A 15,392-nucleotide genomic window follows, 5' to 3' on the forward strand; every position below is an offset into this window, starting at 1 on the left:
TTGTTAAGATGTGCTGGGCCTCGTGCGAAATTAAAGCGAAATGACATCACGGCGGTTTAAGAAGATTCTGTGGGCTGACGTCATGGTGGGTTACAGCAAGGTTTATCAAGCATGTGACGCAAGATTTTGACAAGTCAGGCATTGAAGATTGACATGAACAAGTTCAAATCCACCTGGGGCCTAATGTTGGGGACATAACTACTGGGTATGAGCCGCCCAGGAGGGGCTGGGTCATACCACTGGCGACTTATCAATAAAGATGGCGGGTCATACAAGCTCGTTGATGGCCCAAGACCCAGAGGCGACTTAAGGCCCAAGAGGATGAACCGCCATATGTGTATGACTTGTTTTGTAAGGCAAGCGTAGTTAGTCACCGATTCGGACACATTGTGTATGAGCCGGTCGGGACTCCGTAAGCCGCCGGGCATCAACCTGTGTATATATAGGGACGACCCGGCGGCGGTTTAGGGCAAGAAACAAGAGATCGAGAACTAGGTAAAGCGTATTCCCCCTGGTAATCGAAACCCTAGCAATACCACCTCAAACTGGATTAGGCCTTTACCTTCACCGCAAGGGGCTGAACCAGTATAAACTCTCTGTGTCCTTTGTTCCGATTAACCCCTTTAAGCTAACCTAGTTGCGATGGCTCCACGACTAAGTCCTTCCACTAGGACATCTGTCGTGACAATTCCACGACAATCATGCATAGCAGAACTAGCATCATCAATAACATGCAATATATCAAAATCAATAGCAGGTGTAGGTGTCGCAAGTTTACTCAAAATAGAAGGAGAATGAAGTGCAGAGCAAGATGGCAGTTCCTTACCTCCCCTCGTAGTTGAGGGAAAAATCTTGGTTCTTTGATCTTTCAAATTCCTCATAGTGATCAACAGATATAAATCCCAAGTGACTCAGAGAATAGAGCTATGCTCCCCTGCAACGGCGCCAGAAAAAGGTCTTGATAACCCACAAGTATAGGGGATCGCAACAGTTTTCGAGGGTAGAGTATTCAACCCAAATTTATTGATTCGACACAAGGGGAGCCAAAGAATATTCTCAAGTATTAGTCGCTGAGTTGTCAATTCAACCACACTTGAAAGACATAATATCTGCAGCAAAATATTTAGTAGCAAAGTAGTATGGAAGTAGAGGTAACAGTGGTAAAAGTAACAGTAGCAGTTTTGTAGCAATCGTAATAGTGGCAACGGAAAAGTAATGGACCAAAGATCGATATTAAACGAGCTCATAGGCAATGGATCAATGATAGATAATTATGTCGGATGGCATTCATCATGCAACGGTTATAACATAGGGTGACACCGAACTAGCTCCAATTCATCAATATAATGAAGGCATGTATTCCGACTATAGTCATACGTTCTTATGGAGAAGAACTTGCATGACATCTTTTGTCCTACCCTCCCGTGACAGCGGGGTCCTATTGGAAACTAAGGGATATTAAGGCCTCCATTTAATAGAGTACCCGACCAAAGCATTAACACTTAGTGAATACATGAACTCCTCAAACTATGGTCATCACCGGTAAGTGTCCCGACTATTGTCACTCCGGGGTTGCTGGATCATAAAACGTAGTAGGTGACTATAACTTGCAAGATAGGATCAAGAACACAAATATAATAATGAAAAAAATAATAGGTTCAGATCTGAAATCATGGCACTCGGGCCCTAGTGACAAGCATTAAGCATAGCAAAGTCATAGCAACATCAATCTTAGAACATAGTGGATACTAGGGATCAAACCCTAACAAAACTAACTCAATTACATGGTAAATATCATCCAACCCATCACCGTCCAGCAACCCTATGATGGGATTACTCATGCACGGCGGTGAGCATCATGAAATTGGTGATGGAGGATGGTTGATAATGACGCTGGCGATGATTTCCCCTCTCCGGAGCCTAAGACGGACTCCAGATCTGCCCTCCCGAGGGAGAACAGGGCTTGGCGGCGGCTCTGTATCGTAAAACGCAATGAATCCTTCTCTCTGATTTTTTCTCCCCGAATGTGAATATATGGGGTTGGAGTTGAGGTCGGTGGAGGGACAGGGGGCCCACAAGGACAGAGGGCGCGCCCCAAGTGGGTGGCCGCGCCCTCCAACCTAGTGGCCAGGGTGTGGGCCCCCTTCAGTTGATTCTTTCGCCAATATTTTTTATTTATTCCAAAACTGATCTCCGTGAAGTTTCAGGTCATTCCAAGAACTTTTATTTCTGCACAAAAATAACACCATGGCAATTCTGCTGAAAACAGCGTCAGTCCGGGTTAGCTCCATTCAAATCATGCAAGTTAGAGTCCAAAATAAGGGCAAAGGGGTTTGGAAAAGTAGATATGATGGAGACGTATCATCTGGCATCACGCGGCCTGAGCTGTGCAAAGTGTGTCTGGCGTGTAGTTCATGGAGTGAGGGGTCTAGGGATGTAAATGGCATACTGCCAGGCCGACCGAGATAGACATGAGAGAGGGAGCAAGTTTCTGGATAGAAACTTGTGAGCAATATTTGGATAGGTTCTAGAAGGAGTTTAGTGCTGATCTTTGGAGGTTAAGGGTTTCTTAGGAAGGTAATGAAGCCCTAAAAATTTCAGCTCCATAGGATCAAGCAAAAATGCACTTCCTTCACAACATGCATTTTCTGACCAGAATGGAAAATATTTTCTGTAGAAAAAATATTCTGAATAACCATGAAATATTTGTGCACAGGGAGTTGTGCCAAGGTCCAAAGAATATTCAGGAATTTTCTCATATTTTTGTGGGCAAGAAAAATGAGGGTTGCTTTGGAGTAGAAGTGACTGAAGTGCTATTTCAGAGAGAAAATGAATATTTTTCTTTTAAGAAAAATATTCCTAAGGTTATATTTGGGTATATCATAGGGCAAGGGATGGGTCTGAAGGTGAGATGAGTCACTTGGGTGAAAATCAAAGAAATGCCCAAGCGATTAAGTCCAAATGAGTTGATTCAAAAACTCAAATTCAATTCAAAATGCAATAAAATCCAGAAAAAAGAAACAGGGCAAAAACCAGGGTGTCACATTAACCCATGTATGCGTGTGTGTTGTTGCCCAAGGGGCCCAACCTCCTCTTTTTATACTTGGTGCTAAGGTGACAGGGACCAAAACCAAAACTTGCCTTTTTGTGTGCCTCCGATCGTAGCACAAACATACGAGAAGAGCTCCCCCTTTTCTCTCGGCCAGTTATGACCTGAGATGAAATTCCAACACATAGAAGTACACCTAGATGACGTGTGTGTACAAGACCAACAAGTATAATCGAACGTATCCGCACGCATTCATAGCGTACAGGCATTATCTATATCTAGCGAACCACTTATGGTTGGATGGTTAGGAGCATAGTGATGAGTGTATGCTTGTGTATGTGGACGACTTCAATTGTAATATATTAAAAAAGAATTACCTATACTAGTCGTCAACCCGTGCACTTGCACGGGCTAGCTTCCATGTTAAAAATCATTATTAATATTGGATTAAATATATACGGATTTGGATACTAAAACTTATAGCCACATATGTTGAACCATTATTATTCGGAAAGCCTATTTGTAGTTATCCAATTGTCGATTTCTTGTAGAAGTTCAGGTAAAGTTTCTACTTGTGTGCATATGTATATTTTTCAAGGATAGCGATGTTGAGTAGAAGAAACATGGTGAGTAATATACTCTGGAAAAATGAAAACATGTAAAAATAGTGTTGACACTGTCTATTTATAAATGTAGATCACCTGTCATGGTGATAGCAATAACGCTATTATCTTCTTCTAAGGTAATTCAAGAGGTTTATAATTTAGAGCTACATCTCTATGAACCAAACAATATGAATCGTTTTTTACTTGTCATAGGAATACTACAATGAAAATGTAGCAGAAGATTCAGTCAAAAAAAATTATGGTGGAAGATTTGTTTCAGAAAATACCTTTGATATATCGGAGTAAATCCACAAATTACATGGTGCATGCATGTGAATTCAAGTAGTCATTTTTTTTAACTCTGCAAAAAAAAACAAATTAGGAACCAATCCTTGATTTCCCTAGCTGGGAATTTATCAAACATTTGTTTGGAAGGCTTAATTGACATTCAAAACTATTTGATGAAGCAAGTCATTTTGTTGCAAGAACGCTATGTAATAACTATATTCGACTACCCATATAGTAAATCAATCCAATACAACTTAAATTTCCAATGATGTTCAATTTCTCAGGAGTAGATGAAATACAAAAGAAGCATTAATTTAGCTGCAAATGTGCAGATAATTGCAATGTCTAACATTCACATCATTGAAAGGAAGTAGTGGAATTGGTATCGAGAGGCATCACCAGTGATGCAAGATCTCCTCAAATGAGACAGTTTAAAATACCAAAAATATTATGACTCTTTAGAATATCTAGCGTGTACTAAACAGCAAGGATATGGCAAAGGATAAAGGGCAACATCCAAAGCATAAAGGCCAGAGTCCTAATGAAGGTGAAACAACATAATGAAAAAAATGGAATGTATGGAACTTGATCATTAGAATGTTTGTATGATAGGACCTTCTGTAAATTGGCAGCAAGAATTAAGCCCATTAGTTTTGTATAAACTGATACTACTGTAACTATACATTAAAAAAATTAACTATCCACGGCATCACACAGTATGGTGAACGAAAATATGTTGTCGGGGATCAGGTATTATTCTTGCTGGACAACAATACATAAACAAAATGTGTATGTTCCAGTTTTATTTGGAACGGATAAAATATTACGTACCAATAACGTCACTATGCTATAGGCTTTTACAGAATCAAAATTCTCCATGGGTATAAATATAACTCGTATGATTAGAAAATCTCTTAGGAGCTCAGACTAAATGTAAATTGCCTTATGTGGTATCAATAGCCTGTGGTCACAGCGTACTTAAGACTCGTCTTCCAAGCAGCGCATGGGTAAAAAAGTGCACCTATAATTTCAAATTGAAGAAGGTTGCTTACCAGCGTCATTGTCAAAACTCGCATCGGGATCCAAGGAGAGGCACCCCACTAAAGTCGTCGTCGTGGAGGCGCACAATCTACACGATGCGATGAGGGGTAGAGCACAGTATCGCGAGCCAGGGAGCAGCATGAGGCACTGAGAGAGGCCGTTTGCCAAGAACAACCACAAGAAGCAGTGGCATTGAAGGATAGGTGGTAAAAAATTATTTATATGAAATTTGAACCCAAAGTGAAATTTGTATGTAACTGAAGAACAAAAAACCCACCCAACTGAATGTTTCGTTGATGCAATGCACTTTAGATAGAAACTAACAGTCACAATCACAGCAGCAATTTCGATCTCCCCTCACAATGGACATAACTTTAGTTATGCTAAGCACGAAAATGAAATGCACACCAAGATAAAAGAAGTGAAAGCTCATGCACATGAAACAAAACTAAATCTAATTGAATGCATGTGTGATTTACCTATACTTATGTGTGCCTAATGAATAAGAATGGATGTTTTGAAGGATATATGATCAGAATTTATTCGTTGGACATTTGCGAAAAAAAATCTTCATTGGAAGAGTGTAGAGAACATGTACATATGGTTTGTGGTGCAAGATTATAGAAACTTACTACGAACTACATTCTACTACAATAACTATGGATGTGCATTCGGATACAATTATACTGAATGAGCTGGATTGATATACAATAATGCCACTGAGTGAACTCATGAGGGTAACTTTGTTTCCATCAAAAGGCCCTCAGGCCCGGTACCATGCGTATTTCATTGAAAATGAAAAACATAGAACATCCTTATATAGAACAACTTGCAGCAACACTGCAAGTACAGTTAAAGGAGTAAACAAAAACTGAGATGATCCACTCCACTTCATTGGTAGTCCTCTTGTTCAGTAGCAGGTGAGCGCTTGGATCCGTCCCTTTAAGATTGATTTCCAGGGTGCACTCATCAACATAAATATAGCATGTATGACTGAAATTCCCCTTTTACCAAACTTAGTCTGCAACTCTGCATGTAATTTATTGTATTGATATATACGTATCCTTTGATATCCAATCAATCCAGTGGGCTAGCGCTACAGGTTAGGCAAGAGCAACATAACTCAGGGCATTACATCTTGGTTGCCATTGCCAAGGCAGATGCAAGGCGGGAGACGAAGCCAGCATGAGTTGTTATGTATTGGTCACCTCGTGATAATTTCTGACGGTATTGGTGATCCATCTCTCGGCCTGGCCACTGAGAGTAATGCCTCTGCTAGAAACTACACCGAAACAACACCAGAAGCACACAAACCGAAGTAGATGGCGGCCATGATTTATTTCAGTCAAAAAATCTTTGAAGCAATGCAGTAATAAGTTTCTGATTACATATCAATGCAAGGCTACCTCTACGTAATCATGTGTAACTACAAACAGATAATCTGAGTTTTGTTGCCAGCACACCACATGTGAGGAAAAAAGAATCTAATTTCAGAGTGCTCTTTCGTACCAGGCCGATTGCGAAGACGGCGGCTGCGATCTTGAGCCAGCGGGATAGTGTGGCGAAACCGCCAGAAGGTGAGGCTTTGATCATTAGCCAAGGTAATGAGGCCAGGTAAATCACCATACGTAGGAGGTTACTCCAATGGATCTACAACAGCGACTGGCAAGGAGGAGCATATGCTTGAGACGTAGGCGATCTCAGATTGAAAGACCTCGTTATTGAGGACCGAGCAGAGGAGACGAATAAGGAGAGGTGGGTGGGTTGATTCCTGCAAGGACTCTGATAAGATAAACAATGAAGGTAGGAGCAGCAGAATTGTCCATGTGGGGATGAAGAGAAACCTGACAGGAAGAGGGAGATGAGAGCTCGAGAGAGAGACGTGAGAAAGATAGACTATGATTGCGATCTGATAGATGGCTCGTATATTTGTTTTTTTTTTTCTAATTGATTTCAATGTGGCGATAAAGAGAAACATGAGGGAGGAGGAGGGACATGCGAGCTAGAGAGAGAACCGTGAGAAAGAAAGACTACGATTGCGTCCCATAGAAGGCTCATATATTTGTTTTTTCTCAGACTGATCTACAAAAAAATCAAAAGATCTACACCGTAATAATTCGAACCCACCAGATTAACGGCTCCTAATTACTGATTAATATGGGAATTTACGGGAAGTCAAGAATTAGTATAGGTATAGATACATAGATAGATAGATAGATAGATAGATAGATAGATAGATAGATATAGATAGATAGATAGATAGATAGATAGATAGATAGATATAGATAGATAGATATATAGATAGATAGATATAGATAGATAGATAGATTTATAAACAATTTTCGAATCCACAACAATGCACGAATAACAGTGCAAACGAGTGGTGATCTTGGGCCACGCAGATGCATGGCTCGCACCTACGTGCCACTGCGAATTTTCGTCTATTTATAGCATATATTTCGCAGGCAGTGTCAGCGAGCCAGCGACTGAGGCTATGTAATATGATCGCACGTTAATTATTATCTTTTAGAATACGTTAATTATCTTTAGAGATGAAGGATTGTGCACCGTAGCTTATCAATCACCGACCACCGAATCAAGGTTGACAGTTCACATGCCGAACTGATTTGATCGGATCCGATCCGATCCGATGGTACGGAAAGGGTTAATTAATCACTTGCTAGCTTGGAGAGGATCGTCATGTGACCAGTACATTATGGGTGCTAGCCTCTCGTTTTCTCTTCTTTAATTTGGTTCTCTTAAGATAGTACGATAATTATTTATTGGTTAGTATTCTACTTGTGGAGCTTGCATCATGATCGAGGCCCTCTACATGCGCACGCAACTGCTACGTGGTTTTTCAGTTGTTTGCAGTGTCTTTGTACCTGGTGTTAGATGATATTGAGTCATGTCCTCGTGTACGCCTTTGATAGAGTCCTGGTCCTATTGTTTCTATATGAAACGATTTTTTCTCTCATAGACAGCAATGAGCATTTGAAACTTAAGTTCACTATAAACATTTGCCAAATACCAACCTCAAGAATTGGCATGATTTTTTCTCTTTCGATAGTCATGTATTGTCCATTCATTGAAATAATTCAACTAGAATTGTTTTGTAGTTAATTTCTGATGTGCTTCATAAATTGGTAACCCATGTACGTAAATTTTCTTCCGAACCCTTTCACGGCAAATGTTTTGCTCTCATGAATGAAGGGTGAGCTTTCCTTAATAAGTATCCATTTCCCATCCATGAGCTGTGGGAGCCAACAACCATCAGCCATGTGGCATGCGTTGTCGTTGGTGGCAAGCAACTTATGCTGGAAACTCTCGTGGTCCACAAGGCGGTATAAATTATGTAGAGTTGTACTCTTTTTAGAACACAGTACAGACGCAGATGCTCATATATACATGCATACACTCATATATATGAACACACACGCAGATACTACTCATATGAGCACCTCCTAGAAACTGAGCCAGCATATCAACTTGAGATTGACTAACTCACCACGGGCGCCTCGTAGTCGATGATAACGTCTTCTTCCACGGAACGCTCATCACCGAAAATCCTGAAATAAATCCGGAATTAATGCGAGCACCAAGATTTGAACCGTGATGGGCTGAGGATACCACTGTCCTCCTAACCATCCAACCACATGTTGGTTCACATTTAGAGTTGTACTAGTACACAAGAATAGACAAGAATATGTGCATATACATAACGATGTACTTGATCGATTCTCTCCAAAGGACGGAATCACTACTTTCACTTTTTTGTCGAAAAATTTAGCACGATTTGACCTCCTTCCAAAAAAAATTCCTCATCTGACCTTGTTTGTGACGCCAACACCCATGGCGTTTTTGTTGCATGGATGGCGTTTTCTCCTTGGCATTTTTTCGTGGGACATGACATTTTTTACAGATGGCGAAACGCCACGAACCCTAGCGTTTGGCCTGGTGGTACACGCCATGGACCATGGTCTCCCATACAACCAAAATGCCATTGATGTTGGCGTCACCAAAAAAGGCCAGATAAGGAATTTTCTTAGAAATAGGGTGAAATCTTGCTTAACAAAACGTTCAAAAAGTGATTCTGTGCCTCTCAAACGCTATAGCGGGGTACTTAAAAACTATGAGCACCATGCATGTGGACCACGCAGCACGACAAACAGGCATGGCAGCCAGAAATAGCAAATCCACATCTAATCGTATTAATTGGCGGTAGCACCATTATCTTAGACAATATGAGATCCCGAGCTGCCGGTGGCTACTGGCTATATATTTGAATAACGTGATGGGTTGATCGATCGGCTAACATCACACAGTGCATCCGGCAGTGATTTGGAGCTAGCTAACATCACGTAGGCGGCTCGGCGCTTCTTGGAAATGGTCAAGCGAGCCGTCCAGTACGCCATGGTCAGTGCTCCTGGATTTTTCTCTTCTCGGATAAGTAATTTTCTCAATCACGCGCGTGTTTCAACTTACGTGCATACTTTGTGTGTTCTTGTTGGCATGCACGCAGGTGGATGCCTTCACGGGCGAGCCGTTCAAGGGCAACCCGGCGGCGGTGTGCCTCCTGGAGGATGACGACGCCGACGACCGGTGGCTGCAGTCCATCGCCGCGGAGTTCAACGTATCCCAGACGGCCTTCCTCTCTCGCTGCGACGCCAGCTCCAACTCGTCCACCCCGCGGTTCCGCCTCCGCTGGTTCAGCCCCGCCGTCGAGGTCGCGCTGTGTGGCCACGGGACACTTGCGTCCGCCCACTTCCTCTTCACCGCCGTCCTCGCGGAGCAGCACGACGTGGTCGAGTTCGTGACACAGTCCGGGATCCTGACCGCCCGGAAGGTTCCCGCTGCTAGCTCGCTGCCACGGGTGACGAAGGCCGAGGAGGGGAAGCCGTTCATCGAGCTGGATTTCCCCACGGGTGATGTTTTCGTGGACTGTAGCTCCACCCATGAACACGAGCTGCCGTCCATATTCCAGAAGGCCGCGCCCGTCGTCAGCGTTCACCGAGCGGCGTTCACCGACGACTTCATTGTAAGTATTTGAAACCGCAAAATAGCGTGCTATTTTCTTGGTTGCGACTTACTATATATACTGGTGTGTATTTCCAACCGCAAATAGCTGGTTTGTGAATTTGAGTTGTTTGAGGTAGCAGATCGTGGCTTTTTTCAGGTGGAACTTTCATCAGGAGAAGAGGTCGTTGAGGTCGTCCCTAACATGGAACAACTTAAGAAGTGTGCTGGCAGAGGTGTTATTGTCACAGGACAGGCACCACCTAGATCGGGTTATGACTTCTTCTCACGTTTCTTCTCCCCAAAATGGGGGATAGATGAGGTGATCCCGTAAACATTCTCTAAGCTGAACATACATAATATAATATGTGAAGCTTGTTTAACTTACGATTTTCTTTCGAGTAAGAAATACAAACAGACCAAGTACATTTTTCGAAAGAAAAATGTGGCCTTAATTTTCTATTGTGAATGGAGCATATATTTTGTACGATCATAACCCCTTGTCATCGTGCTATACAACAGGACCCGGTTTGTGGCAGTGCACATTGTGCCGTAGCACCATATTGGGCTCGCAAGCTGGGGAAACAGAAACTTACAGCTTTTCAAGTATGTCTCGACTGCCTTTATGACCAAATGTATCATTTGTTTGAAAAAATGAGAAAATATGCACTTGGTAAACTAAATTATCATGTTGTATTTATTCATTTATTGTATATCATCAGGTATCTAAAAGGACTGGAACGCTATATCTAGAGTTTAACGCTGCAAATCAGAGGATAAAAATTCAAGGCCAGGCTGTTACTGTGATGGTTGGGACACTCCTAGCATAGCTAGCATATATTTCCATCTACTGGTTAAATGCTAGTGCCCCACTATGGGCCACCAAAAAATATTTAACTTCGTGTGTTCGCATGAAAGTTGTGAAGCTTCTGAAGACTCCAGGAAAATGCAACTTATAACTTCTCGAATGAAAAACTTGACAATTATTTGTACCTCCCTCGCAATATGCAACCTTCAATAAAATATCATGCCCCAAATTTGTGTTGTTCGGTTTTGCAGTCTTGTGCACATGATCCTTTTGGTGCCTTCTAAAAGATATACCTTTACTTGATTTCCTTCATGGCTTTGGAAATTAAGTGACTGCTTCCCAATATTTTGCTTGAGCTGATTGTAAGAATGGAATAGTGCATGGTTTGCTTTTTTTAGTTACATGTTTATAGCCAAAGTACCATTCGATAAAAATCCTCTAGTTTTGTTTTGGAAATTGTGGTACAATAAAGTACTTCCTCTGTCCTGTAACGTAAGACACTTTTTGAAGTTACACTAGTGTCAAAAAATATCCTACATTATGGAACGGATGGGAGTACTACATTGACAACAGTTGTTTGTCACAAAGGAAAGCAAGAAAACAGTCAATGTGAAATATAAAAAATTATGGAGCAGGCTGTCCCCTACTTTCACAACCAAAGAAGACCGACAATAATTCTACAATCGCAAATACCATATCATGCAGGAATTACATTACAACAATCAGTAGCCAAATGGTAGCTAGTATGACACAAATAACTCAACATCAATCTCCTTCTGATAAGTATCCTAGAATATTCGTCTTTGAGATTCGAGGAGAGGTGCTTTTCTTTCCTCTCTTTGAAGGCGACATGGAAAAGCCTTCCTTCCCTCGGTCTTCGTCGGCGAGCCCATGGATTTGCCTTCCCTCCGCCTGCCGCTCATGCGGCCGGTGGCGGGGAGGAGAGGTGTCTCGACGCCCGCTAGTAGATAGGTAGGGTTTTAGTCCTCACAGGGACGGCAGTCCTTCTTTGAGTTAGTCTTTCGGGCTCTGATCCTTCTCAAGTTCGTCCGTTGGGACAGATTAGACAGAGTTCTAGCATAGATTTCTGCCAGCTTCTTGGGGCGGTGAGGTTAGGTTTTCTCGTAGTGCATACGCAACGACGATATTTGGTGTCAGGTTCTTCGGATCGATTCAAGGATTCAAAGGCGATGAATGTAGCTCCAGGGCGCTAGTCCTTAGGGCCATGTGCACGAAGACTTCTCGGCTGTCATCGACAAGGTCAGGCCGGCTCCGGTATGAAAGCGCCGACAGCGGCGCGTCGACGGCTCGTTCTGGCGGCGGAAATGGTTGTTCGGTGTTCCATGGACATCGATGTATTTTTTATTAAGTTTGAGGTGCTTTGTACTTTCGGTGAATCTTTGTAATAGATCTGATCCTTTCCGGAAAAAAGAGATTACTGCAGAGGTGGTCATGGTAAAATTCATTACTTCACATTTTGTCTCCCTCTAAAAAGCACAAACCAACACCTATTAGTTAGCATGCAATAGCGCAGATTTGGTCATCGCACAGGGCTAAAAAAAATATCGCACAAGCAGTAGCGAACCATCGCCTTGCGATGGTGTGCCTGTTGCCTGTTTGTGATGGGTGCGCGAGGATGGTTCTCCGGGCATGGTTGTGTCGTCGTATGGATCAGCGCCGTTGATCATGAAAATGGCGGCGCTCAAGCCTGCTCGGTGGTGGTCGTGCAGGGGACACAGGCGTGGACGCTTCCTATAGTTGAGGTGTCAACCTAGACCGGGTGGCTGATGCAGGGCTAGAAGTGAGAGGAGGTGCCTTTCTCTTCTACTATTATGGTTGGGTGGTCGTGATGTCGATGGTCGGTGGTGCCTAGGGGCATGGATGTCGGGCAGTGGTTGAAGACGGCGGACTCCATGGTTGGCTTTCTGGTAGGCTCCATGGTACCGGTCGTGGCTTCACCCTTGGTTTTATAGGCGGCAAGGGGTGAAGTGGCGGGGGGCTCTGGTATGCTCTGGTAGCGCCAAGATCTATGCTGGACAAGTTGGCCCTCGCTATGGTGGTGGTCAAGACTCCTCCTAGTGGTGTAGGCGAGTCTCCAGGCGAAAGCTTTGCGTCTCTGGCATCGGCCATGGCGGTGCCTGTGGGTGTCGTTTGCTTCTTGAAGACGTTGTCGTGGATCTCATCCTTGTGCCAGGGATCTAGGAGAAAACCTTTGTCTTTCCCCAGACTCGATAGCAGCAACGCTTCACGAGGTCATCCTTTTGGGGGCGTTGTCATGGAGTTTAGGAGTCCTCTGTCGGCCATGGCGAGATGTTAGGCTTGTTCTGAGCTCATGTTCTATCTTTTGATCTGCTTTGTAAAGGGGCCTCCTCACCATATTGTACAGTTAGGTCGTGTACTGTGTTATGTTGCTTTATATATAAAGTGGAGTGAAAGCTTATTTCAAAAGAAAAAGTAGTATCCGTCTGCGATCCATGAGCTGTGGGAGCCAACAACCATCAACCATGTGGCATGAGCTGTGGTCGGTAGCAAACGTCTTATGTCCTAGAAACGCATGGTGCACAAGGCAATATAAAATTATTTAGAGTTGTACTAGTACACAAGAATAGACAACAATATGGACGCGGATTTTTGAGACATGGTGCCAGGGGAGGATGAAATCTCAGCAGTCCATGCATGTTGTGAGAATAGCACTTAATATAGCGACTAGATGAATACCTAGACACTACAGTAGGTTAATTCAGTACATTAGTTGGTAGCTGGGCATCTTAAATGAAGTTGGATAGTAAGACCAAACCTTTATTCATTAACTTCCCTATGTTGCTGATGGACTTGATGTTGAGCATTTTAAATAACTAGATGGTCTGGGGAGGGGCAGCATCTTGATGAGACCATTTAAGATGGCTGGTGTAAAATGTCGGTGAGAGGTCTAAGATGAAAGTTGACTTCTCTTATGTTAGAGTGTTTTAATTTGATGCATGTTTTTTCTCTATGACACGCATTGTTAGTATTCACTTAATCACATGCTCATCAGTGGCATGATTAGGAACTTGGGGTTATGCAGCTTAAACACAAGCACATGTTTTGTCTCACTCCCAAATAGGTTTCAACTGCAATACATTAAGCACATGACCATACAAACTTTTGGCTTGTGAGACGACTAACTGCAAACTAACTCATGAGATATTTTGTGAATTTGCATTGAAATATGAATTGCAAGTTGAATGAGAAAATTAATTTCATGTTATTTTTCGACCCATCAAGATTTGTAAGAAAATGAATTTCAAAGAACATTAACTAAGACATATGTGTTTCTAAAATATATTTTTGAATTCTTTTTAAAACTGATATAGATTTTTTAACAGGTAGTTAATGAAATTACGTTTTGAAATTACCGACTTAAAAGTGCTTAAGCAATCCAATTCATATAAGTTTTTATGCTAATCAAACTATAAAGTTCATCGCTGAGATGTTTATTGTTTTATAATATTAATCCCACGGTCTGTGTCAAGCATTAAGGAGGGCGCATGCATTTGCAATGCACTGGCAGAATATTAATTCACAAACAGCATCCATCTGCACCATTTAATCGGTGGAGTTTCGCCAGACAAGGTTTTGTTCTCTCTTATCCCAACCAGGGCAGGCTAGGGAAGCAATAATAACAATCGTTTAAGTGCAAGTATAGTGTCTGAGCTGCTGCCTGTTCTGTTTTAGGCCAGCTATTCCTATGTGCAGTAGGTTTCAACCGGCAACATGTATGAATGAATCAAGCTTCAATCTACTGTTGCCATGGAGGACCATCACGTAGAGAACGAACCAGTCTATCCTCACCGTGCTCAATGCAGCTGGATAAGCACCATGCACTGCACCCCAAAGTTGCCCAAGCACAAGAACAAAAGAGAATGGCTAAGGGGAAGATGATGAAATGAGCGGGGAGGAGCTATGAGCTGGGTAGGGGCATTTGGAGAACAAATGCAGGGCCATGGGAACAGGGGGACGTTGGCTCACAGCTGGACATAACTGCGAAAGGTAGCACGTTCCTCAAGCGTGCTACAGGTAGCCATTGTAATTGATGAGCGATTCAATGTGTCTGGCATGGGACTGACTTGTGGGACATATGATTGTGATGGGACGGTGCCCACAAATCAATATACAAGCTTGTTGTATATTAAGTGCACGAATCACGTGGGAGTGAACAGCACTATGCTCACTCATGATTTATCGCAACCATATGTGCATATATACATCGATCTACTTTGATCGATGCTAAGATCTAGCCTATAAGGCTATAACCCAATGGCCCAACCTCACCAGCTTCCCTTCAGAACATCAGATACGAGCCATTTGATATACTGTACTTAGCATTGTTCTCAATCCCACGACGAGATAACCATGGCCGCTCAGCGCAATCCGACCACGAAGACAGCGTTCGCGCGAGAAACGAGCTGAACTGACGTCAGTTTCTTGGCATTTGGGTTTATTTATATGTGCAAAACCAAGCAACCATTATTCCCCGGTTCGGCTACTGAACATGCATGGATGTTTTGGGTGAAGTTTAATTCCTGGTCAAATCAAAAAAAGCATT

General features: G+C 42.7%; 1 protein-coding gene and 1 long non-coding RNA gene across 2 annotated transcripts; one reads left to right on the forward strand and one right to left on the reverse strand.

Moving 5' to 3' along the window:
- Positions 1-1,699: 1,699 nt before the first annotated feature.
- Positions 1,700-8,255, reverse strand: LOC141027649 (uncharacterized). Its single transcript, XR_012189314.1, has 2 exons — positions 4,995-8,255; positions 1,700-4,015 (listed from the first exon to the last, which is right to left on the reverse strand). It is a non-coding gene; the product is annotated as an uncharacterized lncRNA (long non-coding RNA).
- A 993-nt stretch (positions 8,256-9,248) lies between these two features.
- LOC109770799 (uncharacterized) lies at positions 9,249-10,995 on the forward strand. The gene is made up of 5 exons (XM_020329510.3): positions 9,249-9,399; positions 9,506-10,021; positions 10,160-10,321; positions 10,522-10,605; positions 10,722-10,995. Exons 1-5 carry the CDS (start codon positions 9,370-9,372, stop codon positions 10,827-10,829), a joined length of 900 nt encoding a protein of 299 aa, XP_020185099.1. The 5' UTR covers positions 9,249-9,369; the 3' UTR covers positions 10,830-10,995.
- Positions 10,996-15,392: the final 4,397 nt, after the last annotated feature.

The sequence above is a fragment of the Aegilops tauschii genome, chromosome 7 (genome assembly GCF_002575655.3).
Source record: "Aegilops tauschii subsp. strangulata cultivar AL8/78 chromosome 7, Aet v6.0, whole genome shotgun sequence".
Taxonomy (NCBI): Eukaryota; Viridiplantae; Streptophyta; class Magnoliopsida; order Poales; family Poaceae; genus Aegilops; species Aegilops tauschii.